The sequence below is a fragment of the Narcine bancroftii genome, chromosome 2, assembly GCF_036971445.1.
Source record: "Narcine bancroftii isolate sNarBan1 chromosome 2, sNarBan1.hap1, whole genome shotgun sequence".
Taxonomy (NCBI): Eukaryota; Metazoa; Chordata; class Chondrichthyes; order Torpediniformes; family Narcinidae; genus Narcine; species Narcine bancroftii.
In genome coordinates, this window is record NC_091470.1 from 332,242,748 (window position 1) to 332,261,842 (window position 19,095).

Below are 19,095 nucleotides of genomic sequence, written 5' to 3' on the forward strand. Positions count from 1 at the left end.
GAGATAGTGGAGAAGGTTGAAATAACTTATCGTTGGAGGTTTAACGAGATGTTGTTAAGAAAACCTGAATTTGTTTTGTTTTTCAGAGATCAGATTAAATTTTTTTGGAATCGAATTTGGGATCGGTACAAAGTAAATTTATGTTTGCGAGGCCAAATTGTTAGTTATACAGCCAAAGTGAAGAAGTGAATACAGTGCAACTTATGGAGTTAGAGAAAGAGATTGCAGATTTAGAGAAAAAGTTTCAAGAAAAATGCAATGGAAGATAATAAGATACAGCTATCTAATTTGAAACTTTGTTATAATACGAGGCAAACTTATAATTATGAGAGATTGCTTTTGAGATCAAAACAGCGTTATTATGAATTAGGGGAAAGAGCACATCAAGTATTGGCATGGCAGTTAAAGACTGAGCAAGCTTCTAGAACAATTAATGCAATGCGGGGGGGGGGGGGGGGAATTCAGGTATAAACCACAGGAGATTAATGAGGAATTTTGTGCTTTTTATCAGGATCTGTATGCATCTGAAGGGAATGTATATGTTGAACAGATTGATATGTTTTTGTCTAAACTGAATTTACCATTATTGGAAGAGAATGATATGAAATTGTTAGATGCTTCATTTACAGATTTTGAACTTAAAGAGGCATTACAATCCATGCCGATTGGTAAATCACCTGATGAGGATGGATTTATGGTAGAGTTTTATAAGGAATTTCATGATTTGTTGTTTCCACTGTATATGGATGTATTGAAGCAGGCTACAGATACAGGGTTGTTCCCTGAGTCATTTTCGAGAGCATTGATAACAGTTATACTAAAGAAAGATAGAGACCCAATGAAGGTTGCATCTTATAGAGCTATATCTTTATTGAATGTAGATTATAAGATTATAGCAAAAGTTTTAGCAAATAGATTGGCTAATTTTGTTTTACCAAAATTGGTGCATGTAGATCAGGCAGGATTTATTAAGAATATATATTCAGCTGATAATATTAATAAATTACTTACAATAATTAATGCATCAAGAGAGCAATTTTACCAACCAATGATATTAGCGTTAGGTGCTAAGAAGGATTTTGACCGAGTTGAATGGAAATTTTTGTTTAAAGTGTTGGAGAGATTTAAATTTGGACCAATTTTTACCAGATGGGTTAAGGCATTATACACTAATCTTTCTGCTAGGGTGGTGACAAATCGTCAGATTTCTCAGGCATTTACTTTGTTTAGATCAACTAGACAGGGCTGTCCATTGTCACCAGCCTTATTTGCATTGGTTATAGAATCTTTAGCTCAGGCAATTAGTCAAAATGTGAATATTCAGGGTATTACGGTTGGGCAATGGGAGTACAAAATTAATTCATTTTCGGACGGTGTTGATATATTTATCTAAACCTAAGATTCTTTAGAACCTTTTCAGGATTTATTAAAATTTTATGGATCAATGTCGGGGTATAAGGTAAATTGGGACAAAAGTGAGATATTACCTATATCTGATGGGGACTATTCAGATTGTATGTAAATTACTAAATTTAAATGGTCAGATAAGATTAAGTATTTAGGCATAATTGTTGATAAGGAGTATAAGAATTTATATGGTTTGAATTATTTACCCTTGCTAAATAAGATTAAGTCTGATTTAAATAGATGGAAAGATTTAGCACTAACATTGATTAGTCGGGTTAATTGTATCAAAATGAATATATATCATCGTATTCAGTATTTGTTTCAATCAATTCCATGTTCTATACCAGGGAAATTTTAAAAAGAATTAAATATAGTAATACGTTCTTTTTTGTGGAAAGGTAAACTATCTTGAGTATCGATGCAAAAATTGACATGGACATATGATTTGGGAAGCCTTCAGTTACCACATTTTCAAAATTATTATCAGGCAGCACAGTTGAAATTTATTAATAGACTGTTTGATACTGAACAACCACCAATGTGGGCTTATGTGGAAATGGATCAGATATGGGAAAGATCAATACATCCATTGGTATATAAATGGAATTTTCTGCTTTTACAAGCATATAAGCTACCCGTATTGAGTCACTTGTTTAAACTATGGAGTAAGTGGAATCAATCCTCAATGTATGTTCAATTAAAACTCCATTATATAAGAATCAGTTAATTCTCTTTTCTATGCATAATCCTTATTTGAAAGATTGGGATTCAAAAGGTTTGGTATTAATTGAGGATTGTTTTGAGGCAGGTTCATTTCTTTCATTTGATACGCTTAGAGAGAATTTGGCATAGTAGGCAAACAATTCTGTAATACATTGTTTGCCTACTATCAGGTATATGATTTTTTAATGAATTGTTTTGGTTGGGAAATGATATTGCCAATGCAATCGAAGTTTGAAATGTTACTTATGGATAAAGGAAAGAAAGGATTTATTTCAGAAATGTATTCGTTGCAGGAAAAAATGAAGAAGGTAGGGGTATTTAGAATAAGAGATAAATGGGAACAAGAGTTAGCTACGTCTATTTCTGAGGAAGAATGGTCAGATTTGTGTTTACATAGTGTTACAAAATTAGTTAATGTGCGTTGTAGTTTAGTTAATTATAATTTTCTCCATCAGTTATATTTAACTCCTGAAAAGTTAAAGAGATATGGTTTTAGTGATTCAGATTTGTGTTTTCGGTGTGAAGATCAGACAGGTACTTTTGTTCATTCTGTGTGGAATTGTGTAAAAGTTAAGCCTTTTTGGGAAAAGATTATAGAGTTTTTGCGAGATTTACTCCAAATAGATTTATATGTGGATCCATGGTTGTGTTTATTAGGTTATATGAATCCATTAACAGCACGTTTGGATAAATTTCAGATTGTATTTATTCAATTGAGTTTGGCAGTGGCTAGAAAATGTATAGTAGCAACTTGGAAAATTGATATGGAGTTAAATATGCAAAGATGGCATAATGAAATTCAATCATGTTAACGTTTAGTAAAAATTACATATAATTTGCGAAATAATTTTTTTTTAGAAAATGTGGACTCTGTATTTTGAATATATGAATCTGGATGTTAAGTAATTTTTAATTTTTGTTATTGGTGAATTGATATATTGCAACCTAACCCACTTTGTTTGTTTATAAATACTTTTCTCTGTGTATGTTAAGCTCTGAGGGGGGGGGGGGATAGTGGGATAGTGGGGTGGAGGGTGGGGGGTATAGGGGGTTTTAGTTAGATGTTTTTTTTGTATTTTATATCTGTATTTAAAAAAAATTAAATAAACTTTTTAAAAAGTCTTTTTTTTTGGCCAAAATATGGAACTAAGAAGGTTACCCCATCTTCAAAGGGAGATGCAGCATGAAACCTGCCCTTCACCCCACTGTGCTGAGCATCAATTACTCACTTTACACGAATCCCATTTTTATTCTTTCTTTTCATCAACTCATCCCAAAGTTGGAGCTCAGTCATTTATTTGTCATTTAAGTGTTCATACAGACTTCTTAAATATATATGATAACACAAAATCTGACAAGTGTATCTTCACATTTTAAAGGGAAACTAGGGATAACCATTGAATCACATTTTTGGCAGCAAGCCTGCAGTTAATTATGAACTTTAAAAAAGTCTCTTTGCAACATCTACAGTTCTGATTCTACTGTCTTAGAAATCTGCTTTCCCTTAATCATTTTAATTACAAAGGCATTAAAAGTCCTATTTACATTTCCTTTTGGAACTACATGTTCTGAAAGCTTTCCACTCATGTGATCATCAAGTCAGAATGAAATACATTATGCAGCATTCTAATCTACTCCTGCATGAAAAAAGACTGCATCCTGAAATCTGACAATTTGTTTGAAATGGAAATTGTCTATTCTATAGTTGGAAAAGAAACAATCAAGAAATACCATTGGTTATGCTGAATAAGCAATTAATAATAAAGCACAGGAGAAAGAAAAAGAAAGCCCATTAATGAAAGAAAGCTTTTGCTTGCTGGAGAAAGAAAAATCCTATTTCCCATCAGTATCTCTAGAAAGAAAAATCCTATTTCCCATCAGTATCTCTGGAAGCAGAGTGGAGAACATTGCAGGCAAGTTTTCACCGTTTTCCTTTTTCCATTTACAACATTAACATTTACCTTTGCTGGTTTATTGACTGTTTTTGCTTATGTTATCCATGGAGACCATGTGGAGAATCATCAATGTACAAAGTTATGCTATAATTTTTACTTGCTCAGTGCTTAAAAGTGTTTAAGTTCTGGCTATAAATGTTTTGGATATGGAATAAAGAAATCATTGATTTACTAGTCAGTACCATGAAGTTTTTTCTTTAAGAGCTGTCCTCTGAATCTCTTGCCATTGACTATCCACACCTTCACCTACCCGTTGTTCCAGCTTCATCCGCGCTTTATAAAATGACACCGAATCTGGATTCTCCATCAGGATTTCATGTTGGATGCGTTGGAATTTCTCCTTATCATCTTCCTCCTAAATGAATGTGAGTCACATGTAATTTAAAGGAATAGTATATCCTTCCCAGCAACATTCTCCTCTCTTAAAGGTAATTAATTTTGTTAAGGAATGAAATCCTATTCTTTGATTACAAGCCATTTACAGCAATCCAAGCATCATACTTTAAAAAATATTCTTTTTGCTCTACATAATTTTCCTGTATTCTTCTTCCAACTTCAGATTTGAACTTATTATACACTTGGTTTTCACTGGTAAACTTTAAGGCTTGATTGAAGTAGTAAAGGTGTTCAACAGCTACATTAATCTATGAAACTCTCCTTCCATCTGTGCAGCATGCCAATGTCTATTCTTTTACTTAGATGGAACCCATTTGAACTGTATAAGCTACCCTATTCTGAAAGATGATTCCCTTCTTGAGAATTATATTGATTCCTATTCCAAAGCCTTACCCATGTGTAATGTTTAGTCACAATCAAACTTTTCAAGCATGGATAGAGTTTTTGAAATTATTATTCAGTTCATCCCTTAAATTCTTATATTTATTTTGACATGTCTATGTTGTACTTCTATGCTATTTCTTACCATGTAGATGACAACATTTAATTCCTAAACTGTTCATTTCATTATTTTATCAAACTAGTATGTGAGTTGCTCAAATTATGCACCAGGGAAGCAACATACCATTTGTTGTTCTGGTGTGATTTGCATAGAATTCTAAATGGAAACTCAGAACTTGCTTTTCTCCCACTTTTCTCAATAGGTGGTTCCATTGTCCCAGTTACAAAACTGTAAGATGTACAAGTATAATTTGTATTTAGCCCATTGAGTCTGCTCTGCCATTTGAATCTGGCTGTATATTTTTCCTCTTAATCTCATTTCCTGCCTTCTCCCTGTAACCTTTCACACCCTTATTAATCGAGAACCTATTTACTTCTGCTTTAAATATACCCAATAACGGGTTCCATAGCTGTTTGCCAATGAATTCCACCCTGTGGTTGAAGAACTCCAGTGAGTAAAAGCCCAGATCCATCCAGCACTCTTGTACTTCAATCTTCTTGTCTTTGGGATCATTCTTGTAAACCTCCTTTGGGCACTCTTCCAAAATTGCTCACAATTCTCTAAATGATCTGACCAATGTCTTATAAAGCCTCAGCATTATATCCCTGCTTTTATATTCTAGTCCTTCAAAATAAATGCTAGCATTGCATTTGCCTTCCTTACTATCAACTCAGCTGGCAAGTTAACCTTTAGGAAATCCTGCAGTAGAGCTCTTAAGTCCCTTTGGACCTCCTCTTTTGGAATTCTCTCCCAATTCAGAATTTTAAAAGTGGCTGGCTTAATGAAGGGTTGCAGCCCTTCTCTTTATTCTCACTGATGCTGCTTGACCTGCAGTGTTCCTCCAGCAGATTTTGTGTTGCTGTAGGAAATGAACAATATTGAACTTACATGGCAATATTAAAGGGGCATAGTTACAATAGGTAGAAAAGTTATGATTTGGGGAATAAACAGAAATAAGATTAAGCATGACATTGAAGGAAATGGGAAGTGAGTAGGAGTGTGGTTAGATTCCAGAGAATTGTAAAAAAATTAAGAAATAAGAATACAATATAATTGCAGTGTGTATGTCGGGTGATTAAACAGGAAGTTGGTATTAGACTAGAAGAGTCATTAAAGGATGTTGAATTGACTGCGACAGGATATGCAAGTGTCTGGGGTAAGCAGGAGAATGGTATCAAGCAAAGGCTGGATGATATGACCTGGGCCAAATAGCTGGTCTTTGTTGGACTATTCTAATATTATATAAATCCAGAAGAAGGTAGACAATCCACTTACTAATGATATCATTCTGAGGTAGGGGACCAAGCCTGGTCGGATACTATCTAATTGTGGTGCGAGTTGAACATCATCAGAAATTAGAAAGGATTCATTGTACCAAATATCAAACTCTGTAAAAAAAAACAAATTATGATTAATGTCGCCAATTTCTGCCATTCTTTGTGAACTGCTCTTTTGCACTAAATGTTGAATCTGTTCATTTCTGAGGCTTAACCAGGACTGTTGAAAATAATTGCCGAAAGGTTAGTTACATTTATTCCTGGAAAACAGAATGACTCTTGGTCTGGCATGCTAAAGAGCAATACTTTTTGTATTCAAGTAAGCTTATATAAGGAAACATGCATAAAGATTTTTAAAAAAATCTTCCATGACCAATCAGGATTATGAAGAATGGAGGTGTTGAGAAAGGTTTTGGAGAGACCAGTGAGATGAACTTGAATAGCTGATGTGGGAATTGGAAATGAAATTGCATTGGGTGAGTGATGGGGAGAGGAATGATCTTTGAAGGCGAGGAAAAAGAATTGGGACAGGCAATATGGGTGTGTGTGGAATAAATTAGTTAGAGACCATTGGCAGTTAGAAGGGAAAATGGATTATTTAGATTCCCCAACATTGGTCCAGTTAACATCAAAACTTTTTCCCCTGAAGAATGCCTTTATCTTCGGTTTGAGAAATGCTTTACTCTCAATGTATGCCTTATCTGAGTGGTTGAACCCTAAGTAAGGAACATCCAAATAAGTGTTGCATATCCCTTGAAGACAATGCATATGTTCAGTGCACTAGTACATGAGATGCAAGAAAGTTCAAGTAACAATTATGATCAAATCTTCTACTCCAGCCTGAAATTATTGTTTATGCCTTAACATTTGGGCATCTCTGACCTCAATGATGATCACATGAACCAAACGGCAGATTAACTATATCATTATTTTTCCCTCAGTCTAGCAACAGGGTACTTGAAACAATTAGAATAAGAAGTCCTGTCCTTCTATCTCCCCAATTTTAGCATCCAGCTGATATGAAAATAAAAATCATTTTTTCAGCCATCACCATTTCATCTCTCTTTGTCATTGAGGGTGGGGACGGTGTGTTAGGTTGATGCAGATGATCAGAGGAGATCATTTAATTTGATTATTGCATGCACTCCCTACTTGGTACCTTGACACAACAGAGTTCTTTCCTTTTCAGGATGTGTGAGGGCTGCTGACAGATCCAATGTCTATTTCTAGATTGGGGGACAATATAAGAATGTAAGTACTGAAATTATGTTGTGAAGTATAGTGCACTATCATTCATATTCAGAAAATTACATAAATTCTGTTTGGCAGACTACATGAGAGAAAAGCAATATAGAATAGGGATATGGTAGAGAATTAGCATGTAGGAATAGGTTGGAGCAAGCAAAATAGTGACTTAGTAATAAAGTGGTTATGGTGTTGGATATACAATCCTGGAAGCCACAATCTTACTCCGTGGTAGGGAAGCACGGTAATGCTATTACAGTGTCAACGACCCAGGTTTGAATCCAGCACTGCTGTAAGAGGTTTGTATATTCTATCCTTGCTTCAGTGAGTTTCTTCTGAGTGCTCTGGTTTCCTCTCATTCTCCAAAAACATAGAGGGTTTGTAGGTTAATTGGTGTATTTGGGTGGCATGGGCTTGTGGGCCTAGAAGGGCCTGTAACTGTGATGTATGTCTAAATTTAAAATTTATTTTAATAATATAAATAATACCAGAAAAATAAAATAACCAAACTAGCCACTGACCTTTTACAAAATACAAGGAAATAGGACAACTTTACTTAATGAAGAGCATCTGTGGTTCCACAAACTCTTAAGGTCCTCAATAAAGAATAAATAATCAGGATACTCAGCATTGTTTTTCACTATTGCCTCAAGAACAAGTTGGAAAAATGAAAGGATGAGGAGCTATATGTTCTTCATGAAAGCATTTCTGAAATGCATAAGCAGCACCTGGACTGGTATGTAAGTACCATTGATTTGTGTGAACTTCATTTGATTTAGCACACTATGATGTGTGGATCAATGGATGACTGGTGTGTATAATGCACAAGCACTGGGGATCTTATGAGTATTCAGTTTTGGTAGGTAGTCAAAGATTTTCCTAAGTTTGTGGCCAGTTTTGTCAGTACATTATTTTCATAAATTCTGTGGTCAGTTTTCTGAATTCTGAGTTTAGCTCTGGTACTTGGCCAAATAACATTTGCCAATATTTTGCACTTTGGCAACGATGATTGGCCTTGCTGCTGTGAGTTTGAATGTAAAACATTTGGTTTCCCAAGATTCATGGACATGGGGAGAAAATTCCTTATTGATGTTTATGGAGTAATGGTAGTTGGGCTATCCAACTGAATCATCAGTTTAGTGGCTCTGAGCTGTTTTCTTTTGGCAATGCATATCCTTAAAGTTCAAGTTCAAGTTTATTAATTATCCAATTGTATAAATACAGCCTGACAAAGCAGTGTTCTCTGGTCTTCAGTGCAACACACTGCAAACACACCTATAGACATAAAACACGTACAGACAAATGATAGATAGGCACAGTCCTTGTATATAAATATTAAAGAAATAAATATTATTGTTAAATAAATAATTGAGTCATGGACTCACTGCCCGTGGGAAGAAGCTGTTTCTCATCCTGGTAGTTCTGGCTCTGATACTCCTGTATCGCTTCCCCGATGGGAATAGCTGAAAGATGCTGTGTGCAGGGTGGTAGGGGTCTTCACTGATTTTGCAAGCCCTCTTTAGACAATTATTCTGGTAAATCCCATCAACAGGTGGGATGGAGACCCAAGTGATCCTTTCTGCTTGACTTATGGTCTTGTAGCGGCCCGCTAACTGCGACAGAACCCAGTACACAAAATGGTCAACGAATGTGGAGACCACACAAACCCTGCAGGGGCCAACGACCTTCATCCAAAGTGAACATGCGCATGGTGGGAAACGGCAAGCAATGGCGGGAAAACCACCCAGTTGGAAAGCGGCACTACCATGACGTCACTCATGACGCCAGCAATGAGGAGTGAATATAAGCAGAACTGCCAGTACAATAAAAAGTCCTCGCTTTGACTCTTTATGTGTGTGTCATTTTTCCCTCAACCACAGTAGTGTGCATGCTATATAGGTAACCCATACAGATCCAACTGGCAGTTGGACCTGAAAATGACGGAACAGGCAGCTCTCCAGGTGGTTTCATTGAAGCTGCCAACTTTCTGGGCATTGCAGCCACACGTGTGGTTCGAACAGACTGAGGCCTAGTTCCACCTTTGACAGTGACACCTGCTACTACTTCACGGTGAGCTCGTTCAACCAGGAGACAGCAGCAAGGGTCATCAATTTCCTATCTCAGCCTCTGGAGCAAGGCAAATATGATGCCCTCAAAGAGCTATTAACCTGCACCTTCGGGCTCTTATGGTGCAAACGTGGCACCTGATTGCTGCATATTTGATGTTTGTTGCATGTTTGAGGGACAGGGCCCCATCTGCACTCATGAGAGAATTTCTCGCCATTGCTGAGGGACACAGGTCTTGTCTGCTCTTCAAGCAGATTTTCCTGGAGCAGCTGGTCTAAGATATCCAACTCTTGCTCACTAATGAGGACTTCAGTGACCCCAGGAAAGTTGCAGCCCGGGTGACGTGCTATGGAGAGCGAAGAAAGAAAATGGTGTCTTGGTTGAGCAGGTCGCTAGGCCCCACACACAGCTGGCAACAAGGCAAAGACAGAGAGGTAAGTAGACACCCAGACCCAACAGTATTGCTATCATTATCAATGATGGGGTGTGGGGCATCATTGATGTCACTCACCCTGCGTGTTTCAGGAAAATGCCATGCCAACCATTATTGATGGCTATGGTGGTTGGCCAACGTGACAGACTTCTCCATGCGTGGGACTCTCTGTCAGGAAGGCACTTCCTAGTGGATACCGATGCCAAAGTAAGTGTCCTTCCCACCCCCCCCCCCCTCCGCCTATGACACCCAGAATGGCAAACCGGGACCAGCACTGAGGGCAGCGAAAAGCATCACCATATGAACATTCAGCACCCTCACTGTCCCCTTCTGCTTCAGCAGCAACCAGTTCACGTGGACAATCATGATTGTGGTGATGCAACCACTCCTAGGAGCAGACTTGAGCCCACTGTCTGCTGATGGACCTTAAAGGGCAGCGATTGGTGCAGGCCAGGACTTTTCAAACCACGCCCCTGGGGAAGCCAAGTGACCTCAACTCCATTATGGAGTCCGACAACACATTCATGCGGATCCTAGTGGATCCCTTCAATTGAGGTGCCACAGTTTTACACTGCTGAGATGAAGCACGAGGTAAGGCATCACTTCCTCACTGAGGGCTCCACACCAGGACGCGCCGCCTTCCCCACGAGAAGCTCACCCTCGCCAAGGGGGAGTTTTAAAAAATGGAAAAGCTAGGGATAGTTTGGCATTCTGACAGTCCCTGGGCTTCCCCCTTCCACATGGTTCCAAAGGCAGCAGGATGGTGGAGGCCATGTAGTGATAATCGCTGTCTCAACAAGGCTACCACACCCGACAGGTACCCCGTGCCCCACATCCAGGAATTTATCACTAACTTTCAAGGGCATAGGTGTTTTTAAAGGTCAATCTCATCAGGGGCTATCATCAGATCCCAGTCCGTCCCAATGATATCCCCAAAACTGCTATCATTACCCCTTTTGGACTTTGAATTCCTGAGGCTAATGGATGCGGTGGGTCGAGATCTCCCATTTGCATTCATCTAGTTGGACAATATTCTCATCGCCAGCTGCAACAACTGGGAGTACACGGCCCACCTGAGGCAACTGTGCACCTGGCTGCAGGAATTTGGGCTAACTATAAACTCTGCTAAGTGCCATTTCGGGTTAGAAACTATTGACTTCCTGGGGCTTGCGATCAACAAGCACAGAGCAAAACCCCAGGCCGAAAATGTAGAAGCCATTTTGCACTTTGCTAAGCCCCGCACAGTGAAGGGATTGCAAGAATTCCAGAATGATTAACTTTTATTACTGACTCATACCGGCAGCGGCTCACATCATTCTCCCCCTTTTCGCGCTCATGGCAGGGAAGAGTAAGATCATTACTTGGGACAATGAGGCCTCAGAGGAGTTCCAGAAGGCCAAAGACATTCTGGCCAATGCCACCCTTCTGGTTCACCCAGGCCAGAGGCACCAAACTGCTCACACAGTAGACACCTCCAGCACAGCAGTAGGGGATATACTGGAACAACTCATTGAAGGGCATTGGGAGCCCCTAGCCTTCTTTAGCAGGCACCTCTGTCCACCCAAACTCAAATACTGTACTTTTGACTGGCAGCTATTGGTTTTGTACCTGGCAGATAGGCATTTTCGGAATTTTCTAGAAGAGATGGAATTCAAGGTCTTCACATACCACAAACCGTTGACCTTTGCCTTCCACAAAGTGTCTGACCAGGCAGCAGTGACCCCTCTCATACATGTCTGAATTCACCATGAACATCCAACACATCACGGCAGCATGGAGGGGGCAGGTCTTTGACCTGGTGCACCCAGCCATCAGGGCTTTTGAAAAAATGGTGGCCAGTAGGTTCATCTGGCATGGATTCCGAAAACAGGTCAGTCAGTGGACCAAGTCCTGCACACTCTGCCAGACATCCAAAGTGCAGATGCACATCAACACGCCCCTCCAGACTTTCCAGCCAGCGTAACATTGGTTCAGCCATGTCCATATTGACATTGTAGGGCAAGTGCCGGTCTCTCATGGAATGGCCGGAGGGGGTCTCTCTGGCCGATACAACCACCAATACCTGCGCCAGGGCATTAATTAACACCTGGGTGTCGAGGATCAGAGTCCTGAACATATGACCATAGAGGGACACAGTTCAATTTCGGGGCTCTGGGTGGTACTGATCAAGTTGCTGAGAACCCAGCTCCACCATACTACAACTTACCACCCTCAGGCCAACGGGTTGGTGGAGTGGTTCCTCAGGTACCTCCTGGGGTTCTGCACTGTGCTGAAAGAGGACTTCAAATTCTCTGTAGCTGAGATGGTATATGGTGCACCGTTGTAATACTGGCGGAGTTTTTGGCCATAGCCAAGGACCCAGAGGACCCCATGGCTTCATTGACTAAGCTGAGGGAAAAAGTGGGCACCCTAGCACCTCCGCAGCCTCTGCAGCACAGTCAGGCCAAAACCTACATCTCCAAAGATTTAGAAACCTGCGAGTACTTTTTTGTGTGGAGGGGGCACAGCGAACACCTCTAAGGCTGTAGGAGGGGTCATATTAAGTAATTAGGCAAAATGGGTCGACATGTGTGCTGGACATCGTCAGAAAGGAAGAGACTTTCATGATTGACTGCCATAAATCAGCACATCTGAACATTAGCCAACCAGTCTTTCCACAGCCCCCATGTTGCAGAGGTAGGTCACCGAAAGGGGTGAACAGTGCTCTGATCACTGGCTCTGTGGGGTGGAGGGGGGGGGGGGGGGGTGGTCGTATACCGGGATGCGACCGGTACATAAAATGGCTGACAAACACGGTGACTGTGCAGACCCCAGGGCGTCCAATGGTCTTTGTCCCAGATGACCACCCACATGGTGGGAAACAGCGAGCAATAGTGGGAAAGCCACCCAGTTGGAGATCGGCACTACCGTAATGTCACTCCTGACGTTTGCAGTGAGGAGTGAATATAAGCAGAGCTGCCAGTGCAATAAATCAGTCTTCAACTTCGACTCCTTGTGTGTGTATTTTTTTCCACACTTCGCAGTAATGTGCATACTACAGTCCTATGATTGTCCTCCAATCTGATGCTCTATATAGCAACCCTTTGCTTTGTTTTTCACTCACAATATATTGACTATCATTCATCAAAAATGGATCACCACATTTTCAAGATGTATCTAATCTGTTAGAATTCTTTCTCAATGGTTTGGTTTCCTAGTTATTTTGTTTTAAGAGCATTTGTGAAATTTTTGGGTTTGGACTCTGAGGACAACAGTAGATAGTTACTATAACTACACATAGATGTCAGATCTTGGAATTTAAGGCACCTCTGGCGACGATACCACTCTGTCTGACAACACGATTGGATCATATTGTTGATTATGTTGGGAGGGTTCCTTATATTAAATGAGGATTAACAGGTGGCAACAACATCAATGGTACATCAATTTGGTGTTTTTCTTTGGGCTTTATTTTACTAAAGATAAATCTATCCTATTTAATTGAAAGTCTGATCAAGTATTACGTGACTTTCTTATAATATGGTTTCCTGTCAGAAAGCAGGTTGTTTCCACACCATCTCGGTGGTTCCGTTATAAAGGTTAAGCACTAAGAATATCACTGAATAAAATGGAATCAGGAAAGGAGCAAATATTATACCTAATCAGTATCAGTATGACCTACAATGAGTATATTTTGATGAATACTTTCAAGAACATTTTCTGACATTACCAAATGTATTAACAGCAATCTTGTTTATTTCGCTTCATTAGACATATTTACATTAGTTTTTACCCTCTGTCGAGATAAGATTCCATTAACAGTGCTGGGAAAAATAATAAGTAAATCTGTTTTGATTGAGGGAGGCATGTTTATGACACTGTCACCTTTTTTTCAATTTTCTTTAAAGTTATTTTTAGCCAATGAAGTTTCACTGAAATGACAGACACATCAACAATTTAGTACTGCTAATGGGTATCATTCATTCTTGATAAATGAAGCCTGGATTTGTTCTCCTGGCTATTGAATCATGGCACAGATTCGACCTCAAAGGCTCCTTCTTACCTGTCAGCAGCCGCAGCCTGCATTGATCCACCAGCTTTTGGCAATACTGCACCTCCACTCGCAGGTCTCTCAATACATCAAAGTCATGCTGGTATTGGCGTTTCAGATCCTTCAGCTGAATGATCAGGTTGAATTCATCTTCATCAACTATAGGCTCATCTTGTTCATTTATGTATTCACCTATTGTGTGAATAACACTGCAAATCAAAAAGGTTTCAAGCATTTTAAAACTATGATGTATTTTTTGAAAATGTTGTTTTTCATTTGCATCAATAACAAATACAATAATCATGCAGAATAATAAAATGATGCAAAAGGAATACATAATTTTATATTTTCTTCCCCTACCCTCCTCCCTCCCTCCTTCCCCAAAAAAGTAAGAAAAGAAGGAAAAAAGCCTGCCTGAATGTATCATATATCATTCATTGATTAATTGAATTTCAAATGTACAATTATAATCTTAAACCTGAAATTAACTAGGGTGAGTTGGAGTGGGAGCAGCAGATGCCGTAGATGAACTCTTACCAATGAAATCCATATAAGGTTAACAAATCTTATAATATTTTTCTGGTTAATTCCGTAAATTATACATTATTTTCTCTAATGGTATACAATTTTGTAATTCCATTTTCCATCTAGTCAACCCTACATTATTGTTTAGTTTCCACGTTACCGCCATACATTTCTTTGCTCCTGCTATTGCTACACTTAAATACTTCCTCTGATAAATATCTAACTTCAAATCATGAATATCCCCTTACAAAAATTTTTTGGGGGTCATTCAGAACTTGTATCTTCATAATTTGTTCCAGTAAAATACTTATAGCTTCCCAAATTTTCCACTTTTTCACATTGCCATACTGCACGTAAAAAGGTTCCTACCTCTTTATTACATCTAAAACATTGATCAGAGAAATTTGAATTAAATCCATGTAATTCATATGGAGTATAATATAATTGATGTAAAAAATTAAACTGTACCATTTGATATGACATTAATTGAGTTTGTTACACTTTCATAACATAGTTTTGACCATTCTTCTTCTTGGGTTTGTATATTTAAATCTCTTTCTCATCTCAATTTAGATTTAAATAGATATTTTTTCTGCATAGTCTCTTGCAATTTTATATACATATTAGTAATAAATCTTTTAATAAACATATCAGTTATTAAATATTCAAATTGACTTTGTTCAGGTATTCTAAAATTCAATCCTAACTTACTTTTTAAATATGATTTAAGTTGATAATAAGAAAAAATAGTATTATTTGGCATGATACTTGCCTTTTGATTGGTCAAAAGTAAAATAAATCCAAAAAACAATCCTTTACCTTTTTATTTCACAGTTATACCAAATATCAAAAAATGAATTATTAACTGTGAAAGGAATTAAAGGATTTTGCTTTAATAACATTCTAGCTATTTGATAGTTCTTCATTCCTCTTTCTACATGAATTCCATTCCATACTTTAAGTATATGTTTCAAAATTGGTGTATCTATTTTCCCTTTCAACAGTTCTTCTTGCCATTAGTACAAAATATGTTCGGAATTATTTTCTCCAATTTTACTCATTTCAATTTGTACCCATGTTGCCTTTTCACCAATCTGATAACAGGAAGACAAAAATCGACATTGAGCTGTTTTGTAATAATTTTTAAAATTAGGCATTCATAGTCCTCACGATCATATTTCCATGTTAATTTTTCCAATGCCATCCTTGGCATTTTGTCTCATCAAATAAATTTTCTTTCAATTTTATTTAAATCTTCAAAAAACATTGTTGGTACAAAAATTGGTAATGATTGGAATAGGTATTGTATTCTAGGAAAAATATTAATCTTCACACAACTTATCCTTCCTATTAAATAAATTAGTAAATTCTTCCATCTTATTAAGTCTTCTTTAATTTTCTTCAAAAAAGGTATATAATTTAATTTAAATAAAGTATTCAAATTCTTATCAATATTAATTCCTAAATATTTAACTGCCTCCTTCTGCCATTTAAATTTTGTCATTTTATTAGTTTGAGTATAATCAATCTCAATAATTGGCATAATTTCACTTATATCAATATTTACTTTATAACCTGATATTAACCCATACTCCACCAATCATACATTTACTTTTTTAATGAAATTTCAGTTTGTAAGATATAATATTACATCATCTTCAAAAAGACTAATTTTATGTTCTTTATCTTTTATCTTAAAGCCCTTAATCTCCTTATCTCTGCTTATCACCACTGCTAAAGGTTCTATAGCTAACGCAAATAAAAAAAGGTGACAATGGACAGCCTTGTCTAGATGATCTTTCCAGTAAGAAATGTTTTGATATTTGTCTATTTGTAACTATTTTAGTCTTTGGGCGATTATATAATGCCCTTCTCCAATTTATAAAATTTATTGGAATTCCAAAATCCTCAATTCTTTAAATAAATAGTCCCATTCTAATTTGTCAAATACTTTTTCTGCATCTAAAGCCAAAGCTACTGATGATATTTTTCATTTTTGAGCTACATTTAATAAACTTAAAAATTTAACAATATTATCAGTTGATCTATTCCTGATAAAACCTGTTTGGTCCATATTTATCAATTTAGGTAAATGTTTAGCTAATATATTAGCTATTAATTTAGACAAAATTTTATAATCTGTATTCAATAATGATATTTGTCTATATGAAGATGGAAGCAAAGGATCCTTCCCTTTTTTTGGAATGACTTATTAATGATGCTTTAAATGACTCAGGTAAATCACAGGAGTCATTCATTTAATCTAGCAATCCCATAAATATAGGGATCAATAACTCTTTAAATTCTTTGTAAAACTCCAGAGAGGAACCATCTTCTCCTGGAGCCTTATTATTTGGTAAAGACATCAATATGTTATATAATTCTGTAACAGTAAAAGAGTTTGTTAATTCAATCTTTTCCTTAATATTTAATTCTGGCAATATATTTTGTGATAAATATTCATCTATTTTATTTCCATCCTTCAAAGATTCTGATTGATAGAATTTCTTATAAAATTTCATAAAAACATCATTAATACCATGTGCTTTATGTTATGTCATGTTTGAACCCCCCACCATTGTAAATAACGACAGCCACAACATCAGTGCAGACTAACTCAATGCTTTACTTATTGCATACTTCAATCATTACTATGAAGCATTCAGTATAAATCAGTTCTCCATGTCATCGTATACATGCAAAGATGTCATAGTCAATACTCTTCCCCCTCCCCCACCCAGCATACAGAATCTTTGAAATGTTCTGGGGGGGGGGTGTGGTTCATTTGGATCTTCGGAGAGGGATGTTATCAGTTGGGGCACTTTGTTGTTGTAAAGGAGCTCTAGGCATGATTTGTTCTGGTTCATCAATCAGGATATAACTGGGTGGTGGAGAATTTGATCTTGGCAGTCTTTTCGGAGTTAGGGTGCGAAGATCCAGTGGGCTGCTCGCCTGTGCTCTGGTTTCAGGTGCCCTTCTTGATGGTATCTCCTCGATCAGTGGTCTCGGCCCTTCTCTGTGTCCGTCGATGTGTGCCACTTCTACTGGCAGCCTGATCGGCACCTCACTGAACACACCATCTTCTCCATCTTCGGGTGTCATTGTTATGTCCACTAGTCTTAGTTGGTCAATGTGTCTTTTCCATATCATGCCCCCCATTAGGATGTGATATGAGTATGGGCTGAGTTTTATCAGGACTATTTTCTGCATCCAACGTTCTGCTTCTCTGTTTGTACTGGGATGGTCTGGTGCAGACTATATGGCAAATATTATTGTTGCACATTCTGTTGATGCCAATAGCGGGCCATTGTTGGAGATGAGTTCAATGAGTAATCCATATGATGCGAAAACCCCTCTGAGTTATTCAATGGTCTGACCCCGCAGTCGTATTTTCATACAAATTACAATCCGCCATTTTGAGTGTGCATCGACTACTATCAGGAAATTCTTTCCCATGAATAGCCCCATAAAGTCTATGTGGGCCTGATTCCATGGTTGTAATGGCCATTTCCATGGGTTTGCTTCTGCCTGAGGTGCTTTGGGTTGTGCCTTCTGGCATGTACTGCACCTTCTGACTGTGCACTCGAAAATCTTCTCCTAAGGATGGCCACCAGATGCGCATCCTGGCGAGTGCTTTCATACACATTATCCCTGGGTTGTTATTGTGTAGTTCGGCCAGGACATCTTGCTGCTACTTCTTGGGAATGACAGTCTGGGCTCCCCATAGTAGGCATCCTTCTTCGATGGACAGTTCACCACATCTGGTGTAATAGGTTTTCATTTCCTCTGACATTTCCTGATCTTCTGGCCAGCCATTGTTTGTGAAATAGAATAGTCTGGACAGTATTATATCTTTCTGGGTTTCCTTATTAATCCCCCTTTGCCGTTATCGGAAGTTGATTTATTTCTGTTGCTTCTGATGTCCATTTTATGATTGTTTCATTCTGCTCCGTATCTGGGAGTGGTCAGCGGGAGAGGGCATCTGCATGGTTATTCTGTGGCGCTGGTTTGTGTTTTAAATCAAAATCATATGCTGTCAAATAGCATCGCCCACCTTCGCTATTCCTTTTTCTCATCCCAATATTAGACTCAGTGGTTTGTCTGTCACCAATGTAAACTTGCGTCCATACAGGTATTGATGGCTCATCCTTCTCTTTCCAATTCAGCATAGTTCCACTCACAAGCAGTTCGTGATTGGGAGGCGTATGCCACAGGTTGTTCTCCCTTTTCAATTTTCTGTGACAGTGCGGTGCCCAATCCCACGGGCGACATATCTACTGCCAGTGTTAGTTATTTGTCCAGATTGTAATCAATTAAGACATGGTTACTGCTTGTTAAAACTGTTGTTAGTTCATCAACGGCTCGTTTGGTTTCTGTGTTCTAGTACCATTTCTGATTCTTCTTAAGTAGATCATTCAAGGGATTACATAACATAACATAGACATGTATCGGCAATAATGGTTTACTAGACTCAGAAATGATTGTAGTTCTGTTTTGTTGGTCAGTTAGGGAGCATTCCATACAGCTTCTGTACC

General features: G+C 38.0%; 1 protein-coding gene across 2 annotated transcripts in view; it reads right to left on the reverse strand.

Moving 5' to 3' along the window:
* Nucleotides 1-19,095, reverse strand: part of kif9 (kinesin family member 9) — a 158,235-nt gene that overhangs the window by 16,081 nt on the left and 123,059 nt on the right. For both annotated transcript variants that reach the window (XM_069922101.1, XM_069922099.1), the window contains 3 exons: nucleotides 14,048-14,227; nucleotides 6,259-6,371; nucleotides 4,336-4,440 (listed from right to left, as the gene is read on the reverse strand). In XM_069922101.1, the coding sequence (XP_069778202.1) occupies nucleotides 4,336-4,440; nucleotides 6,259-6,371; nucleotides 14,048-14,227 (398 nt within the window). The remainder of the gene's footprint in view (nucleotides 1-4,335; nucleotides 4,441-6,258; nucleotides 6,372-14,047; nucleotides 14,228-19,095) is intronic.